The sequence below is a fragment of the Nicotiana tabacum genome, chromosome 15, assembly GCF_000715075.1.
Source record: "Nicotiana tabacum cultivar K326 chromosome 15, ASM71507v2, whole genome shotgun sequence".
NCBI classification, from domain to species: Eukaryota; Viridiplantae; Streptophyta; class Magnoliopsida; order Solanales; family Solanaceae; genus Nicotiana; species Nicotiana tabacum.
This window is the reverse complement of record NC_134094.1, coordinates 4,133,211-4,155,081: the sequence shown is the minus strand read 5'-3', so window position 1 is coordinate 4,155,081 and position 21,871 is coordinate 4,133,211. Positions and strand designations below refer to the sequence as shown.

General features: G+C 37.1%; 1 protein-coding gene across 1 annotated transcript; it reads left to right on the top strand.

Moving 5' to 3' along the window:
* Nucleotides 1–16,621: 16,621 nt before the first annotated feature.
* LOC107783533 (subtilisin-like protease) lies at nucleotides 16,622–19,154 on the top strand. Its single transcript, XM_016604511.2, has one exon. The coding sequence runs from the start codon at nucleotides 16,650–16,652 to the stop codon at nucleotides 19,035–19,037; it is 2,388 nt and encodes a 795-aa protein (XP_016459997.2). The 5' UTR covers nucleotides 16,622–16,649; the 3' UTR covers nucleotides 19,038–19,154.
* The last annotated feature ends 2,717 nt before the right edge of the window (nucleotides 19,155–21,871 follow it).

The following is a 21,871-nucleotide window of genomic DNA, read 5'->3' as shown; positions in this document are numbered from 1 at the left end:
AGTAAATACCTCACACGAGATACCGTAGAGGTAATGCCTCTAAATCTTCAGCGCGTGAACAATGGCTACCAATTCTAAGTCATGAACAGGATAATTCTTCTCGTGAACTTTCAACTGCCGCAACACATATGCAATTACCTTGCCATCTTGCATTAATACTGTACCAAGCCCAATGTGATATGCGTCATAATATACCGTATACGATCCTGAACCTGTGGGTAATACCAACACTGGCGCCGTAGTCAAAGCGATCTTGAGCTTCTGAAAGCTCGACTCACACTCGTCTGACCATCTGAATGGGACACCTTTCTGGGTCAATCTGGTCAATGGGCTTACTATAGATGAAAACCTTTCCACGAACCGACAATAATAAACTGCTAAACCCAGGAAACTCTAGATCTCTGTAACTGAAGTAGGTCTAGGCCAATTCTGAATAGCCTCAATCTTCTTAGGATCCACCTTTATGACTTCTTCCGATACAACATTCCCCAAAAGGCAACTAAGTCTAACCAAAACTCACATTTTGAAAACTTGGCATATAACTGATTATTCTTCAAGGTGTGAAGCACACTTCGAAGATGCTGCTCATGTTCCTCTCGACTGCTGGAGTAAATTAAGATATCATCAATGAATACAACCACAAAAGAATCCAGATAAGGCTTGAACACCCGATTCATCAAATCCATAAATGCTGCTGGGGCATTTGTCAACCCAAATGACATCACTAGGAATTCATAATGCCCATACCGAGTTCGAAAAGTTGTTGTAGGTATATCAGATGCCCTAATCTTCAATTGATGGTAACCAGACCTCAAATCGATCTTCGAAAATACCTTGGCACCCTGAAGCTGATCAAATAAGTCATCAATTCTTGGCAGCGAATATTTGTTTTTGATAGTGGCCTTGTTCAACTGCCGATAATCTATACATATCCGCATAGAGCCATCTTTCTTCTTTACAAATAATACTGGTGCACCCCAGGGCGAGACACTGGGTCTAATGAATCCCTGATCAAGCAAGTCTTGTAACTGCTCTTTCAATTCTTTCAACTCTGGCGGGGCCATACGGTATGGTGGAATAGAAATGGGCTGAGTGCCTGGAGCCAAATCAATACAGAAGTCAATATCTCTATCGGGTGGCATCCCCGGCAAATTTGCAGGAAATACTTCTGAAAATTCACGAACAACTGGTACTGAGTCCATAGAAGGAGCATCCGCACTGGAATCGCGAATATAAGCCAAATAGGCTAGACACCCTTTCTCTACCATACGCCGAGCTTTCATATAAGAAATAACCCTACTGGCAGAATGACCAGGAGTTCCTTTCCACTCTAACCGAGGTAACCCTGGCATAGCTAGGGTCACTGTCTTGGCATGACAATCCAATCCAATATAGCATGATAAGGGGACAACAAATCCATACCCAAGATGACATCAAAATCTACCATATCAAGAAATAGAAGATCCACACTAGTCTCAAGATTATCAATAGTAACCACACACGAACGATAGACATGATCTACTACAACAGCGTCTCCCACCGGTGTAGATACACACACAGAAGCACTCAGAGAATCACAAGGCACAACCAAATATGAAGCAAAATAGGAGGACACATAGGAATAAGTAGATCCTGGATCAAATAGAACTGAAGCATCTCTATGTCAAACTGGAATAATACCTGTGATCACAACATAAGATGAATCGGCCTCAGGCCTAGCTGGAAAAGCATAAAATCGGGGCTAGGCCCCACCACTCTGAACTGCATCCCTGGGACGGCCTCTGACTGGCTGGCCTCCACCTCTAACGATCTGACCTCCACCTCTAATGGACTAACCTCCACCTCTAATAGCCTGACCTCCACCTCTAGCTACCTGACCCTTACCTCTAGCTGGCTAAGCAGGCGGTGAAGCAACCGGTGCTGGTATGATGACACGAGAATCTTGCCGAGATCTGTTACTCGCCAATCTAGGGCAATACCTCCTGATGTGACCAATGTACCCACACTCATAACACCCATCCTGATGCCGTGGCTGCTGAAGCTGACCCAAATGGGCCGGATAACCGCTGTAGTAACTCTGTAGTGGTGATGCACATATAGGAGCTGAATGTGCACTGAATGTTGGCTGCCCAAAGTAAGGCATAATAGGACCGTGACTCCCTAAAGCACCGGGAGATACATGAAGTGATGAATGAAACGGTTAAGAGGATGTACCCTACCAAAATTACCTCTGCCTCCAGATGAGGTACCACTGAAACCACCGAACTGATGAGGCCTCTTATCGGACCTCTGCCCTCTCTCCTGTGAAAGAACCATCTCGATCCTCCTTGCGACATTAGCAGTCGCCTGAAAAGAAATCGCATTTCCGGTCTCCTTGGCCATCTGAAGTCTGATAGGGTGAGTGAGTCCCTCAATAAACCTCCTCACTCTCTCTCCCTCTATAGGTAGTAAAAGAAGAACATGACGGGCCAAATCTAGAAAACGGGACTCATACTGAGTAACGGTTATACTGCCCTGCTGTAGATGCTCAAATTGCTTGCGGAATTCCTCTCTCAGTGTGATAGGGAGGAACTTTTCCAGAAATAGCTGAGAGAACTGCTCCCATATAAGTGCAGGCGATCCGACTAGTCGGGTCAATGTATAATCTCTCCACCACCTCTTGGCGGAACCCGTCATCTGAAATACAAAAAAATCAACCCCATTGGTCTCACCTATACCCATGTTCCGCAGCACCTCATGGCAGTGTTCAAGATAATCTTGTGGGTCCTCAGAAGGTGTACCACTTAAGTGAACTGGAAAGAGCTTGGTAAACTTATCCAGTCTCAATAAGGCCTTAAAATACATGGCGGGCCTATCACCGATCTGTGCTGCAACAACTGGCTGAACTACCCCAACTAGAGGGGCTGCTGGAGCCTGATTCTGGGGAGTCATCTGCTCCAGAACGGGAGTAGTGGGAGTTTGTGCCCCTCCCCCAACCTGTGAGACGGCTGGTGCCACTGGAAATGTACTATTCTGGGCCACGCCCTCCATAAGACTTACCAAACGAACTAGAGCGTCCTGAAGTACTGGAGTGGCTATGAATCCTTCCGGGGCCTGAACTGGTCCAACTGGTACATTCTAAACTAGAACCTCCTCCTGAAGGTCCACCTGAGGTTCTACAACAGGTGCAGCTGCTCGAGCTCTGGACTGAGCTCTACCTCAGCCTCTGCCTCGGCCTCTAGCACGACCTCGACCTCGACCTATACCCCTGGCATAGTTGCCACCGAGGGTTCTAGTCCCTGTCCATCGGTAGAGGTATTACGTGTTCTCACCATCTGCGAGAGAATAAGAGTAGAATGGTTCAATCATCGATGATAGGAATAAAATCGCACGACAGAATAAGAAAGAAGTGATATTGTTACTAAACTTCATAGCCTCTGAGAGATAAGTACAGACGTCTCCGTACCGATCCTTCAGAGTCTATTAAGCTTGCTCGTGACTCGTGAGACCTATGTAACCTAGTGCTCTGATACCAACTGTCATGATCCGAAATTCCCACCTTCGGACCGTGATGGCGCCTAACATTTCACTTGCTAGGTAAGCCAACGTTAGAATAATATTATCCATTTTTAAAATAATTTTAAATTTATTAATAACAAGGAAAAAAAATACGGAAGCAAAGTTTGAAATATAGTGAAATAATCCATAAAAATAACGGTGTCTAATTACCATCCCAGAATTAGTATCAAAAGTGCACGAACTTCTAGAATAAATACAAATAAAGGTCTGAATAAAATAAAATTGTCTGAAAATAAACACACAACAAAAGTAAAATAGACGGGGACTTCAGAACTGTGGACGCCATGCAGTTATACCTCAAGTCTCCTCTGGTAGCTGAAATCCGAGCAAGTCTATGGTACGCCGCTGGGACTAACTCCAAAATCTGCACAAGAAGTGGAGAGTGTAGTATCAGTACAACTGACCCCATGTGCTGGTAAGTGCTGAGCCTAACCTCCACGAAGTAGTGACGAGGCTAAGGCGGTTCACTTACATTAACCTGTACGCAATATTAATAACAACAACAAATAATAGAAATAAATCAGGTAACTCATTTATAATAATTGAAACCAACCCAGCAGTCATAATCCATTATTATTTCAACCAATTCTGTTGCAGCGTGCAACCCGCTCTCACAATATATTCACATTCAATTCTGTTGCAACGTGCAACCCGCTCTCCCAATATTTTTCTTTTAATCAAGTCTGTCATATATTTATTTCAATCAAGTATATATATAGACTTTTAAATAAGTCTGTTGCGGTGTGCAATCCGATCCCCCAATATTGACTTTTCAATAAGTCTATTGCGTCGTGCAATCCGATTCCCCAATATTGACTTTTAATAAGTCTGTTGCGGCGAGCAACCCGATCCTCCAATATTTACTTTTAATAAGTCTGTTGCGGCGTGCAACCCGATCCTCCAAAATATCCATTTCAATCAATTCTTATAGAAGAAATTTCCCCAATAAATGCAACGATTAACATAAAATTATAAGACAACAAGCATACAACAATTATGATTTAATTATGAAACAAACAATGACAAATAGCAAATTATTATAGAAATCAGGGAGAAAATAGGCAGTTTAATATTTAATATGCTAAATGTCAAATAACAATTAAAACACATAATTCAAATAGCATGTAACAATTAATGCGGAATTCAAGAATTAATATTTGACAAAGAATAGGAGAGAAACAATTAATATAATAATTAATTCATGATTTAAAATGATTTATGATTTTTCAAGTAAGCAGGCAAACAATTAATTTGACGACGTATAGACACTCGTCACCTCGCCTATACGTCATTCACATGCAATACGAATATACTCAATACGAATCATAGGATTTAATTCCATATGAATTTACTCAATATTTCCGATAAAAATTTGAAATTCATTAAAATATTCGGCAGTGGGACCCACATCTCAAATCTCGAAAAAACTTACGAAATCCGAACACCCATTTTGAGACAATTTCAACCATACAAAATTTGTCCAATTCCGATATCAAATGAACCTTCAAATCTTAACTTTTCGTTTTTGAAAGATTTTATAAAAAGTCCAATTTTTTCCATCTAAATCCGAAATAAATGTGAATATAGACATGAATTTGTGAAATATAATCACTTTTGGTTAAAGAACACTTACCCAATTCAAAGTCATGAAAATCCCCCTTGAAATCGCCCAAATCCGAGACTTAAAACTCAAAAATAAGTAAAAATGGCTAATACCCGATTTTATGCAGTCTGCCCAGCATTTTTGCATCTGCGGGCTATATTTTCGCACCTGTGGTCACGCATTTGCGAGAAAAATCTTGCATTTGCGAAGTAGGGCTTCCAGGCGAGGTTCCGCATCTGCAGACATTTCTATCGCACCTGCGACGTCGTAGAAGCGAGTAAACAACCGCAGAAGCGGTCTCTTCCGCATAAGCGATTTAGCCTTCGCAGAAGCGCTCGCGCATTTGCGCCCCATTTCTCCGCAGAAGCGACCCAACTGGCCAGTGCCAAGGTCGCAGAAGAGACCAGCTTCTCGCAGATGCGGTTGCGCACCTGCGATCACCATTGCGCAGGTGCGATTACACCAGGTTCTGCCAAGAACCTGTTGCTTTCAACATGCTCTAAACAATCCAAATTTCGTCCGAAACTCACCCGAGCCCCTCGGGACCTTATCCAAATATCCCTACAAGTCCCGTAATATAATACGGACTTACTCGGGGTCTCAAATCACATCAAATAATATCAAAATTGTAATTCACACCTCGATTCGCACTTTGAGTTTTTCAACTTTTCAATTTGCAAACCTTGTGCCAAAACATACTAAATGAATCTGGAATGACTTCAAATTTGGCACACAAGTCATAAATGACATAATGGAGCTGTTCAAATTTTCAGAATAGGATTCCGGCTCCGATATCAAAAAGTCAACCCCGTGATCAAACTTGGAATCTTTAGCCTTTATATTGCTAGTTCCGTTAAATGGTCATAACTTGAGTTAGGGACCACTAAATTAAATTTCGGGCATACGCCCAAGTCCCAAATCACGATACGGAGCTATAAAAACTGTCAAAATACCGATCTGGGTCCGTTTGCTAAAAACGTTGAGCAAAGTCAACTCAGTTGAGTTTTAAAGCTCTATTTCATACTTTAACCCATTTTTCACATGAAAACTTTTCGAAAAATTCTATGGACTGTACACGCAAGTCGAGAAGTGATAAATGGTGCCTTTTTGAGGTCTTAGAATACATAATTACTTATTAAATTTAAAGATGATATTTTTGGGTTATCACATAGAAGCTTGTGACTTATTTCTACCGGATTTTGGGAGTTGTAACTATTTTGAATCGCGGTTTGATTTATTTTATATGTTGAGAATTGAGTTTCAGTTTTGTATTATGCTATTCTGTAAAAATTGTTAGGCTTGCCTAGTCTTAGAGATTAGGTGTCATCGCGACATCCTACGGAGGAAAATTTGGGGTCATGACAATACCTTACCCCTACCTTATGAAGATAGAGAGACTGTTTCCGGTAGACCCTCGACTCAAGAATTGACGTAACTTAACCAGTTGTATCAAATTAATTAACATCAGCTTCAAAACTAAATATTTAATAGAAAAACTTACTAATGATGCACTATCTATATATCATATCTTGATTGTTTCATTCCACAAACACTGCAAGATTGGCTTTCTAGCTTCTTTTTTCTCCTTTTTTGTTTGTAAGTGATTGGAGCAATGTATAACAAGACTATGTTAATTGTTTCATTCATCATGTAGACAGAATTGTTGCCACTATATATGGGAGTTGGGATGGCCAAACAACGTCTCTATTCTTTGCAAATAGAGATGGAATCATAAAAGTTTGTTCAACTTAACAATAACATGATTTAGATAATTGTTACATATTGTATTGTATTCTATTTTTACTTTAAATACAATATTTATTTTGATTGTTACTTAATTTTTATTGTATTATATTATTAAATCCGTTGTTACGTAACAACGAAAAGTGCTACTTTATGTAACTACTGATTTGGTGTGGTCACGTTGTTACCTTATTTTTCTCTCATATTGTGCTTGCTTATTATTAAATAATCATATTTTATCCTTTACCCTACCTTTTTATATAATAATTCTACCTCCCACCTTACTTTTATTTTTTGTAATATTGCATATTTATTCTTCGTATTGTTGGTGCATAATATTATGAAGTGATGACAAACAATACAATCTATCCAAACATTATATACATTACAATACTATACAATACGATACTAGATATTATGAAACGATACATAACAATCATCCAAACAAGCTATAAAGAGAGATTGTAGTAGAGCAACATTAAGGATTCTCCAGGTACAAAGAGTAGATGAAATACTACTATATCCTTTAGTCATGTTGAGCTGCAAAACTAAGTTGCAAAGCTAATTTCCTAAACATCCATTCCACAATAACTTAAGTCATACCTTGAAGACTAATACGAATGGGGGTATCTTTGTCCAATTTTATGAAAACAAGAGAGACACATTTGAAGTACGTGTTGCTAAGTTTTTCCATAGACGGGTGTTTTAATATGCTAAATTAGCTATATAATGCCTTGAAAGGGCGGATGTAAAGGCTTAAAAATATGGGTTCAGCATAACTCAATTGCTTCAGCCGAAGCCTCTATATTTATTAAAAGATCCACTAAAATATGTAGAAAAATTAAATTTAGTGTCACACCGCAAACTCGGAAAGCGCGACCGGCGCTCAACCGAGTGAACCCGACCGAGCAAGCGTATCAGATTTCCTTCTACCCAAACTCATCCATAAATAAGGATAATACATAATTTTGTTAATTAGACAGTAGAGAGATCATGTACACAATACTAAATCGTTTCATTTGTTACCTCATTTAATAATTCTCAAAATAAATAAACACACACACACACTTTCATGGTTCAAAGTGGAACGAGTGATTTAATCATATCACAACTTGTTTAACATTTCCAACACCCATATACAACCCATACTTATTCTACGGAGCCTCTAGGAATACCAAAAGTACAATGATATTGTTGGCAACAAGGCTCCGACTATACCTCAAAATACGATAACTCATACGAAACAAAAGATGCACAACTCCGGAATGAGATGGGGCTCTCCAAGTCAGCTGGGAGAGCACTGCTATCACTGGTCAGTATCCTCCGTTGTGGAACCACCTGCTTCAATTAAAGATGCAATGCCCCCAGCAAAAGGTATGTTAGTACATGTCGAATAGTACTAGTATGAAAACCAAACACCAATTTAAGAACTCGAAAATACAATATGAACATGATGAACCAGGGCGACAATAGAATAACATAGGCAGCCGGTTAAACCAAATCAAGCTTATCAAGAGCTGCCATTAACATTTATAGAATTCAAGATGAGATCCTCTATAACCATTTTCACACAAAGCGGTCCCGCCGCCTCACCCCAATATATGCGGGTGGAGGTGTAAACACAATACCAAAACTCTATTCAAGCGGCCCCTCCGCCTCACCCCATTATATGCGGGTGGAGATGTAAACAAAATACCCATTTTCATACAAAGCGGCCCCACTGCCTCACCCCAATATATGCGGGTGCAAATGCATCAACAATACCAATACATATACAAAGAGGCCATGCCGCCTCATCCTAATATATATATATGTGGGTGGTGGTACAACAACAATACCAAAATCATACACAAAACGGCCCTCCTTCTCACCCCAATATATGTGAGTGGAGGTGTAACCCCAATCACATTCTCTATACAATTTGGCATAATAATTTTTCACATAAATCACGACTTGGAATCATAACACGTAGATACACAATTCATAATTTGGAACACACCCTCAATTTATAATACAATATCATGAGAGCATTTGAAACACAAATTAAACATATATCTTTGTCACAAAACTTATTCGGAATACTCAACTTGTAATAAATATCTTGGAACTTACAAAGATATTGGGGTTCCAATTCTTAACGAAGAGTTTAGCCAGCATACCTCAATTGAGATTCTTTTAAACTTTAAAACATTTCAGAATTCTTAACACTTCGATCTTTTTTAGAAATATAGCAAGTTGGACCAAAATTAGGAAGATGGTCATAATTCTAGCTCATTTGAGCACATTATCAAATACTAGGTGTGCATTAATATTTTTAAGGCCCTTTTTGTGAAGGATTCCATCATCCCACAACCAACTCTTTACCATTTTTAGCTCACAATCTTCCTACACCCTTGATAACTCATGCATGAAAAATAAACAACTCTCATACCCAAGAATTGTCTTGCTAATTACTCATTCTTAGATAAATTGCGAAATTAAGGGCTAGGGTGTAAAGTCTTACCTTCTAGGATGAAGACCTTGTTAATCTTCCAAGATTTAAGCAAGACTTGATGAATAAATTATTGAAAAACTCTCTCCCACTCTAGGGCACTCTCTCACCCTCAAAATATCAGATTTTTGCTCAAAATATAGTCCCTTACGTATATATATAACGAAGTAGGGTCGGGTTATAAAAAAGCCTAAAAATGAAGCCTCGGAATAGGATATGCGGTCTCATATGCGACCGCATAATGGATATGTGGTCTGCATATCGGCCGTACAATTTGGTGCCAAAAACTGAAAAATAATCTGCCTGGGTCTGCGGTCATTATGCGGCCCGCAGACCTGTTCTGCGGTCGCATAATGCGCCGCAAAACCTCCCTCCGAAAAATCTCAAAGACGGATATGCGATCAAAGTGCGGCCAGTGAAATGGTTTTGCGATCGCATAATGGGCCACGAAAATGACATAAAAATGGCTCAAAAGACTGTCTCACTCTGCGACCATTATGCGGTCCGCAGAGTGATTTTGCGGCCGCATAGTGGGCCGCAGAAGTGCATTTCTATGCCTACCCCGACATCACGGAACCCCGATTTTTAGAAAAAATTTCACGGGACCTTACATTTAGAATACACTTATTAGTACTTGAAGTCGTTATCCTAAATTCAGAACTCATAAAGTTTAAATCTTAGATTCGTCTGTGATTCTAATCTTTTTTATTTTAATGTACCCTACTATTTTTCTAGTTGTTAGTGAGGTGATTGTCTATGTTCGATTGTGCAACTGCAGCCAGCACATTTCTCATGTGGTTGTGGTGGGATAAATAAGATCTCTACACCCTTAATCTAAGGTTTCATATTCGAATCCTTGTGAATAATTATTTTTAGTAGGGAGCTCGTCCCCTTTAATGGGTCCTACGTGGTGTGAATCCGTTTTAGTAGAGTCCTAATGCAAATATCAAATATCGAGAAACCGAAAAAAGGACTTCAAGCTAGTAGGGGTGTACAAATAAAACCGACAAACTGCACCAACCCGATAATCCGAGTCAAATCGAGAAACAAAACCCGACTATGATTTGGTGTTGGAAAAGAAACCATATTTGGGTTGGTTTGGTTTTAACTAAAAAAAAATTAAACCGAAACCAAACCAACCCGGCATTATATGTATATAAGTTTTAAATATATTTAATACATAAAAATACTTATAGTAGTGTAGTTTATAAATATTTCTTAAACTTTTTCATAGTTTTAGCTTTTAACGTATTATTTCAAGTTTGGGCTTATTGTCACGACCCGAAATCTCACCCGTCGTGATGGCGCCTATCTCAATACTAGGCAAGCTGACAACATCAATAACCCATAATTTCTTTTAAATACGGAAAATATAATAATTAAGTTTAAGAGAAAATTTCATGAATACTGGATATAAATACACTCCCAAACCCGATGTCACTGAGTACATGGGCATCTATCCATTACAAGTCTGGAAAACACGGCCTATAATAGTCTGAGATCAAATACAGCAAACAAGGATATAGGGAAAGAGAGACAAGATCTTCAAAACACGGCAGCTACCTTTGAATCTCAGGAAAATTAATTGTGTTAAAGAATCAACACTCACTGTGTTCGGAATTACCTGAATCTGCATACGAAGTGCAAGGTGTAGTATGAGTACAACCAACTCAGTAAGTAACAATAATAAATAAGAACTGAAAGTAGTGACGAGCTTCACAGCTAAGTCCAAATACAGTAATTTTTAATATAAAAGGGTAGGCATGCTCTCAAGTTCAACATTTAAAATTCCACAGTAATTTCATATCAACTTCAAATGAAACAAAAGATAATGTCTTTCAGAAATTTCCAAAACAGTAATATATGACAGCTGAAATGCAGCAATAATGAAATCAACGCATCCTCTCAGAGTAACAGTCACTCAGTCCTCCAATTCACGCCAACCTCATAGTCACTCTTTCCTCACAATCACTTATTCCTATAAATTACTCGGCACCCGCACTCAGTAGGTACATACGCTCACTGGGGGTGTGTACAGATTCCGGAGGGGCTCCTTCAGCCCAAGCATTATAATAAGCCAATCATGGCATAAATTAATGAAACATGCTGCGGCTTGTAGCCCGATCCCATAAATATCCTCACAATTAGGCCCTCGGCCTCACTCAGTCATCAACCTCTCCAGTCTCTCGGGCTCTCAGAAATCATGATAAGCATCCCAACATCAATGATATGATGCATCAATAATGAATATGAGAGACTAATATGTAATATGCGAGTAAAAATCGTGACTGAGTATGAAACATCAATTTAGCAGATAATTCAACATGCACACGACCTTTATGGATCCCAACAGTGTCAACACATAGTTTAAACGTGATTTATAGAATAATTTATCTAAATACGTGGAAAAATATACGGATGTCAATAGATTATTCAACTACACAGTTCCATGGAATTGACCAAGTCGTAATTCCTATGGTGCACGCCCAAACACCCGTCACCTAAAATATTTGTCACCTCAAAACCAATCACACAACACATAATCCGGGGTTTCATACCCTCAGGACCAAATTTAGAACTGTTACTTACCTCAAACCGTGTAATTTTTTATTCTGCAATGCCTTTGCCTCGCGAATCGACCTCCAAATGTCTCGAATCTAGCCACAAATAATCCGATTCAGTCAATAAAAATTATAGGAATTAATTCCATATGAAAATATAAATTTTCAATCAAAGTCCGAAATTTTATCCAAAAATTATTTGTGGGGCCCACGTCTCGGAACACGACAAAATTTACAAAATCCGAAAGCCCATTCAACCACAAGTCTAACCATACCAATTTTACCTAATTCCGACATCAACTCGACCCTCAAATCTTCAAATTAAACCAAAGGGGTTTTCTAAACTTTCCAACTTAATTCACCCATTAAATGTTAAAAATAACAATGAATTCTGGTAATTTGACCAATAATGAGTTAAGAATACTTACCCCATTATTTTCCTTGAAAATCTCCCAAAAATCGTTCCCGAGCTGCAATCCGTCAAAAATAAAAAATGGGACGAAGTCCCATTTTCAGAACTTAAATATTCTGTCCAGGCATTCCTTCTCCGCGAACGCGACAGGTCCCTCGCGTTCGCGAAGCACAAAATTGTGTTGTCCAAACATTGCCCTTTGCGAACGCGAGTCACAGCTCGCGAACGCGATATTTTATCGGGCAAACCTTCGCGAACGCGAAGGCAAAATCCTCACCAGCTATTTTCCCTTTCACGAACGCGATACCCAATCGCGAACGCATTGAACAACCTCGTTTGCCCCTAGCTCCTCTTCGCGAACGCGAGACCCCATTCGTGAACGCGAAGAGCAAATCTTATCTGCCTCAAGTTCCCCTTCATGAACGTGAGAACCCACTTGCGAACGCGAAGAAGGAAACCAGACACATGCATCAGAAAATTCCAGCCAAGTTCCAAGTTCAAAATTCATTTTGTTAACCATCCGAAACTCACCCGAGGCCCCCGGGACCTCAAACAAACATACCATCAAGTCCCAAAATATTATACGAACTTAGTCGAACGCTCAAATCACCTCAAACAATACTAAAACCACGAATCATACCCCCAATTCAAGTTTAATGAAACTGAAAACTTTCAACTTCTATATTCAACGTCGAAACCTATCAAATCAAATCCGATTGACCTCAAATTTTGCACACAAGTCATAAATGACATAAAGAACCTGTTTTAATTACCAGAATCGAATTTTGACCCCGATATAAAAAATGTCAACTCCCCGGTCAAACATCCCAAAAATTCAACTTCCGTCATTTCAAGCCTAATTCCACTACAGACCTCCAAATCACAATCCGGACATGCTCCTAAGTCCGAAATTACCCAACGGAGCTAACATAACCATCAAATTCAAATCCGGGGTTGTTTACACATAAATCAACATCCGATCAATTTTTTCAACTTAAGTTTTCAATTATGAGACTAAGTGTGTCAATTCACTCCGAAATCCTTCTAAACCCGAACCAACTAACCTGGTAAGTCATAAGACAATTATAAAGCATAAATTGAGCAGTAAATGGGGGAACGGGGTTATAATACTCAAAACGACCGGCTGGGTCGTTACACTTATAATTTTGGATGCTCCAATAAGTTTTTATAATCCATAAATGTTAGTAAATCAAATAAATCCTAAATGAAAGCAAATCACTACTAATGCTAATAAAAGGCATTCAATTCAATTGTACTATGCATGAAAATAATGTTAGATATCTATTTTTTAGTTTTTCCATGGTATAGATAAAATGTATAACTTATTTTTCTTTTAGTGGTTGGTCATGTAAATAATAGTACTTATTAGTCATAATTTTAAATTATGGTTGTTTTCATTATGACTTATTAATAATATTTATTTTATGCGATTTTATTATCTTTATTGTTGAATATTTTAGTACAATGTCCTGACTCATCTCATATTTATGTTATTTTATTGAAAAATACCTTATATGGTTCTGTTTTACTACGATTAAAGAAATATTTAGAGCACAAATTTTATGTTTTGTGCTATGAATACTTTATAATAAAAAAAAACTCCGAAAAACCCCAAAACTCGAAAAATCCGAAAAAATTCGAGATTAAAAAAATTCGACTTTTATTGGTTTGGTATTTAGGTTTAATAACCCGATACAATTAATTTAATTTAGTAATTAAAAAATCCAAACTAACCCGACCCATGTACACCCCTACAAGTTAGTATAGAATGCAAGTTTGTCCATTGCTTTAATTTAGGGAGGGGACTGCAGCTGCTAATTTTCTAGCAAAGGACGGAATTGCTGGAATTTCAGTGAAACTTAACTTATATACATTGAAAGTGTTATCTTTGTATACTGTTTGTGTATTTGAGTTCTAATAAAAATTGTTACCAAAAATAAAGAAGAAAAACACTTTATATAAAACATTATGTCCATAATAACATGTCTTACCTAGAGAGAGAGAATGTAAACATTAAAACATAAAAGGAGTCACAACAACATAAAACATTTTTTTTTCATTGGTGTCCGATATCCAATTCCATTAACATCGCGAAGTCTCATGTCGAGGGGTAAAACACTCCCTTATAAAGACGACATTATACCCAGCTGAGTTCAAATTTCAGACTCTAATTAAATATGAAGTAATATTTACTACTCTACGCAACTATTGTTGGTAACATAAAATATCAAACCAGTCATTTGGAGGCCTAAATTAAGCAATGAAGTGTATCGGAGGTTGACCCTACTGAAGTTCTTGGAAGATGCATTTACTCATTAGTTGGATACTTAACATGCATGTTCGACTGATAAATAATTCGAAAGAGTTGAGTATTTTATGTAGCAAAATTAATTAATACAAATAAGTCATGCAAATTAATGTCCACATGGTATAGTAGTACAAAGAAAGTTAAATATCCCAACTTTAGATCGTTATAATATGCACATAATAGAAAATAAGGAAAATCATGGGTGCTAAATGCTAATGCCTCTAGCCTTTAGTTTATTAGTGCAATAATTTCCTTTTTCTGGGCAAGGAATAACTTTAGTGCTACAACTTTATCGATATGAAAAACACAAGATCTTAATTAAAGGCAAGCCAAGCTCTTTTAGGGATACAGAAAAAAAGGGACTCATTTTTTCTTTAAAAAAATCAATAGGCCATTGTATATGTGATAAGATGATTGTGATATCTTACTCTTGACTAGAGGCCAGGATTCGAGCCTTAAAAAGAAAGAAGCTTTTTGTAGGGACGGTTTTACCCCCTTACTACTCTCTTAGGGGACCTATACCATAGAGTTACAGATTAGTCAGGTTAGTGAGTTTTAGATATCGGGTCTCTAGAGCAAACAAAAAATAAAAGAACTTTATTTAATATATTTCACCGGTCAGTCAAAAATAATTATAGCCGCTAGTTAAATATACAAGAAAAATATTTACTGATTATGTGTAAAATATGTATATTATTGATTAATATATAAAAAATATACATTGACGACTATTATTTTGAGGAGCGACTATATTGTCTAGATTTTTCAAAATAATAAAATAAGCCATTCGAAGGAAGTATATTATTATGATTCTCACAACTTTCAAAATCTTTTCCTTAAACCCAACTCCTCTCGAGTAGTTTGTGGTCATATATATATATATATATATATATATATATATATATATATATATATATATATATATATATATATATATATGTTGGCAAAAGCAATGTAAGAAATCTATCCCGCTATTCTCTCTCTTCTAATAAACTTCACATGAACATCACATATCTGATTTTGACTATGAAATTAAATAGTAGTGTTCTAAAGTCCACTGAAAAAATCACGTCTTGGTCACTAATTAAGACGAAAATAAAATACTTTCAAGTCACTCTTTGTCCAAAACTCTAATTCCAACTTAACTAAAAATATCTACACTAATAAGTAATAATAGAAACAATATATGGACAATTAATAGTGAAGGTTAAAGCACTTTTAACGATTGAATTTGCTATCGTAATTAAAAGATAAAACGACCGGAATGATAATTAAACAAAGGAAAAATTTGATCGCGGTTGTATAACGACGGAATTTCTTGTTGTCGCTAAATGTTCTATAACAACTTAACTTTTAACGTTCTTTAGGGACCAGCGACAACTGGATTCTTTTCATCGTTATAGCGATCATATTAAGACTTTTAGCGACCAGATATCCCCTCGCTAGAGGCCTAGTTTCTTGTTGTGACATGTCAAGAGACAATTTATTTCCCGCTCTTTCTAATTCAAAAAAAAGAGGGGTGAAGCACCCGTTTGTCTCGTCCCAGCTGCATCAAAGAGTACCTATGCACTATGTTCTGGTTCACTGATAAGGAAGGAGGTTATAGATTCTAGAGGAGGTGTTTCAAAGCTGATTACCAAAAATCCTTTTAAGTTCTCAATGAAAACAATCATATTTCATCAAAAAGACAATGCCAATAAAGTTTAACTCTTCTAAAAAGAAACTTGTTCTTAAGAAGAAGATTACGAGAATCAAGCTTTAGCACATGGTAATTAAGACTAATCATATCTAGGAAAGCGTTCAATTAGACTAATTTACATCACTATCCTTTCATTTTCCTCCTTTTTAAATTGTTTCTTCAATTATAATTCTTTGGTTGTACTTTTATCACACAATAATATTTTAATTAACAAGAGTGGCACTATTAATTAATCATTATTTCAGAAACTTACATGGCGAGTTTAACGGGTCTTGCACCAGATGAGCAATCAAAACTGCAGGACCAAAACACTATATATATTAGTAGTACAAATAATACAAAAAATATCAAACTCTACTTCCCTAACTATTACATCCTTAGCCCATTTTCAGCCATGAAAATCTTGAAAATCCTTTTGGTTATTTTTTCTATACTTGGTTGTTTTTCATGGCCTAGTATGCAAAGCGATTCGGAGATATACATAGTTCAAGTTGAATCACCAGAAAGCCGAATTAGCATTCAATCAACAAGAACGAATTTGGAAAGCTGGTATAGTTCTTTCTTGCCAAAAACCATAGCAACTACTGGCTCAAATGAAGATCAACCGCGGTTGATATATTCGTATCACAATGTGATGAAAGGTTTTGCAGCTAGATTATCTGTAGAACAAGTGAAAGAAATGGAGAAGAAACCAGGCTTTATATCTGCACGGCCGCAGAGGATATTGTTTTTACACACAACACATAGTCCAAGTTTTCTTGGATTGCAACAAAACATGGGCTTGTGGAAGGATTCTAACTATGGTAAAGGTGTGATCATTGGAGTTTTGGACACTGGGATTTACCCTGACCATCCATCATTTAGCGATAAAGGAATGCCTCCTCCTCCTGCTAAATGGAAGGGCAAATGTGAATCGAATTTCACTACAAAGTGTAACAACAAGCTCATTGGTGCGAGGACTTTTGCACAAGCTAGTGAATCGCCGCTTGATGATAATGGACATGGTACACATACGGCTAGTACTATTGCTGGACGTTTTGTGGATGGTGCTAATGTGAATGGTAATGCTAATGGCACTGCAGTTGGGATTGCTCCACTTGCTCACCTCGCCATTTATAAGGTTTGCGATTCTTTTGGTTGCTCTGATAGTGACATTCTAGCTGCAATGGACGCGGCTATTGATGATGGTGTTGATATCCTGTCGCTTTCCCTTGGGGGAAGTAGTAAGGCATTCTATAATGATCCAATTGCACTTGGCGCGTATAGTGCAACACAAAGAGGTATTCTTGTAAGTTGCTCAGCCAGTAATAATGGTCCGTATGATAGCACATTATCAAATGAAGCTCCCTGGATTATGACAGTAGGCGCAAGCACTATTGACAGAAAACTTAAAGCCACTGTTAAGCTTGGAAACAGAAAAGAATTCGAGGGCGAATCAGCTTTTCATCCAAAGGGTCACAATTCAGCATTTTTCCCTTTGTTTGATCCTGCATTGAATGCAACTGATTTTGACAGCCCTTATTGCGGAACAGGTACATTGAATGACCCTGATATTAAAGGCAAAATAGTTTTGTGCATGGCGGGTGGTGGTTATAGCAGGATTGAAAAAGGACAAGCTGTAAAGGATGCGGGAGGTGTTGGCATGATTATCTTTAGTTCACCTGATGATGGTTTTACCAAGTTCGCCGATGCTCATGTCCTTCCGGCTTTGTATATTACTTACAAAGATGGAATAGAAATTCTTGACTATATGAACGCAACATCAAAACCTATTGCAAGACTTGCATTTCAAGGAACAATAATCGGAGATAAAGATGCACCAGTGGTTGCTGCATTTTCTTCTCGCGGACCAAGCTTAGCTAGTCCTGGAATCTTGAAGCCTGATATTATTGGCCCTGGTGTTAACATTCTCGCGGCTTGGCCTCCCTCTCCTGAGAACAAACCAAACATAAAACCTAACTTCTTTCTTGCATCTGGCACATCTATGTCTTGTCCTCACCTCAGTGGAGTTGCAGCATTGCTGAAAAGCGCGCATCCCACTTGGTCCCCTGCAGTTATTAAATCAGCAATCATGACAACGGCTAATACAGTAAACCTCGCCAACGATCCCATCTTAGATGAAAGGCTACTACCAGCTAACATCTTCGCCGTTGGTGCAGGACATGTCAATCCATCAAGAGCTAATGATCCAGGGCTAGTTTACGATACACAATTTAAGGACTACTTGCCTTATTTGTGTGGTTTGAATTACACAAATCGACAGGTGGGAAATCTTCTACAACGTAAGGTGGATTGTAAACAAGTGAAAAGTATTCCTGAAGCACAACTAAATTATCCTTCATTCTCCATCACACTCGGGGCAAATTCTCAGACATATACGAGAACAGTGACTAACGTTGGGGTCGCTAAATCATCTTACAATGTGGAAATAGGTTCACCACCTGGAGTTTCAGTGATTGTTAAGCCCTCTACTCTAAACTTCTCGAAGTTGAACCAGAAGTTGAAATACCAAGTAACCTTTTCTATAAGAACAAATAGCTCAAACAGTGGTGTTGTTCAAGGATTCTTGAAATGGACTTGTAATAAGCATTCTGCAAGAAGTCCAATTGCAGTTGTGCTAGACACTACAATTGGTTTCTAGTTTATTTTTCGATCTCTTTTTAGTAATTGGAACAATGTATAACAAGTCTATATTAGTGGTTTCAATAAAAACTCTAGAATAAGTGCCAAAAGTATTCACATTCAATTTGGCCACACAGATTCAGTTGTTCTGTGAAATTATAATCCCACCTTCTATATCTGGTAGGTAATACCAAGAATTTGGCATAAAATTTATACCGATATTAGCTAACACCTATGATCAAACGGCGGATCCAAATTTAATACTGAAATTAGTATCCTAATCCCAGTAACCAAACGACTCCTCAAAGTACTGGCCTAAGCAAGCATCGAAGAATGAAGGTTAAGATGGTCAGCTCATTTTTTTTTTGAAGAAGAAATCTATACAAGTTTTAAAGAACTAAGTATTACTTTAAATTGAATTGACATATTGTCTCCAATCTGGCGGTTGTTTTATGAAAACTAACTTTACTTTGTCAATCATTTTCCCCCACATGGTATTCAAGAACCACAACACTTCAATGAAAAAGCACATTGTATTAAGTATGCAGTATATGAATTATGAATAGAACCTAGAGAATAGAAAATTCCTAACAACTTCAGCAATCTGCATATGTTGTTTGATCTGCACTAAGGGTGTAGCTTATCGGTCAATAAGGTGAGGGAAGTCACGGACGGAAAGCCAAGGTTCAAATTCTAGTAGATTTTTCAAAAATCACTAGATGATCTCTTCTCAGCCGTCTAAGTCTTGGTAGATAGAGTTAGCCGATATATGTACCGGTAAGAGCCTAAGAGGTAACATGCATTCGATGGAAATTAAGGTGCGTTCAAACTGATCTGGACATCTCTATTAATTTTTTTTAAAAACCATAGTGCTTGATCTTTTACCATCATGTGACTATACTTGAGCCCAATTCAATTAATTTTGTTACATTAGTAAATTTCCTAGAAAATAAGCCATGTCACTTTACCAAAGAGTCTCATAGTCAAAACCAAGAAAAGCAACACTATATAACAGTTTATGGGTATTAACTATATCGTGATATTTCTTTGGCTATAAAAGTATATCATTAAGGATAATGAGAAGTTTAAACTTTAAAGATAATTTTTTTTCTAAATATAGAAATATTTTATTATTTTCTGAACATACTAAAAAAGAAAATAGAGAATTAGAGCCACATAAAATGGAACAAAGAAGTAGTAAGTACTAAGAAGTCAACAATCACATGGCTGCTTGTTTCCATTTCTTATATACTTTCTTCCTTTCATCTAATATATGGCAGTGTTTAACCGGGACAATATTTAAGAAAAATACATGTCAAGACAATTATGAGACTGTAAAAGCATGTCATTAAGGATAAAATGAAAAATTTATAAAAATATATTTTTTTAAATATAGAAACGTTATTCCTTTTTAAAATGGTAAAAAAAAAAAAAGTGTTACCTAAATAGCTCAATTTCTCATTTCATGTCTTATCTTTCTTGAGTTTTGCCCTTTCAAGTTAGTTTAGGGCATCTCTCTCCCATATTATTATGGTAAAATACCCATATAATGTCTTATCAATTAGTTTTGTATTCATTCTCTAGTGCGGATAGTTTTATTAATATATTGTGCAATGGTTTTGGTTGTTAGTGAGATGATTATGCTTTTCTTATGTAGAATTTGCAGGAACCAACAAGTTACAAACAAAGAAAAGAACTAGGGTCCTTTGCAACTTGTTATTTGTCTAGTCAAAATCATAGAGAGGATAAATCAATTCAATAAATCACATGCTCCTATCTTTTCCAGTAGTAGGTACGCTTAAAAAAGCGTATGCGATTAAATCTTATATATATATATTCGCGAGCAAATTTGTGCACACCTCGACTAGTCAATTGGATACCTCGACGATATGTCACCAAAACATGCACCAGAAAAAAAGTTACTGTACCTGCTAAAGCTTAAGCTAGCTAATGGAAAGAAATCATCTAGTATTATTCGCCTTGAATTTGCGCTCCCAAACGATTCTATTCCAAGAGTGACAAAAACAAAAAATATCAAGAAAACCAGTCTTTGTGGCCTATATTAAGGGAAAATATGTTGACTCACCTGAGCTAGATGTATTTGCTCATTAGATGGAATACTTTTAACATGTTGTCCACTTGAGAATTCAAAAGAATTGAGTATTTTAAAACAGGTATATCAATAATACCAAAAAATAAGTCCAACATCAAATAATTGACTAAAGTAACATCAAATGCAAAAAGAAGCCAAAGTTGTCAACTTTAGATCGTTATAATATGAAAAATATTGAGAAAGCATGGCGGCTAATTGGCGGGGTTCTTAATATATTAGTGCAACTTTATGCATTACAACTTTATCCAAAAAATAAATGATTTGAAGGCAACCAACTTCATTTAGGGAAACATAAAAGGAGAGACATTCTTTTAAATTTAATTTACAATCCTTAAGATTACAATCGAGAAATTCTCTAAGGTTAGTGGTCGCATTGTTCTGAATTTGGTAAATAATGAGCCGATCCTTCTATTTTCGCTTAAATATCAAATTTGTATGTATTCTTCAAATTTGTCACTTATAATTAACCCACACATCACGTGTTACACTCTTATCAGTGTATTAGAACTCACTCATTTACGTCATTATCCTTTCTTCTCCTTTTTTAAAATCTTCCTTTTAACTTTAGTTCTTTTTCTTCTCATAATAATTGTTCTCCACTTTCGACCAAAAAAAATAAAAAATACAATTTGTAACATGAGGGCTTTACTGATTAAATAATTTAAAAGCCACCCAACTTGCCGCATATATCTTGAACATAGCCAGCCGCCAGAGCACTATATATACCACTAGTTCATACA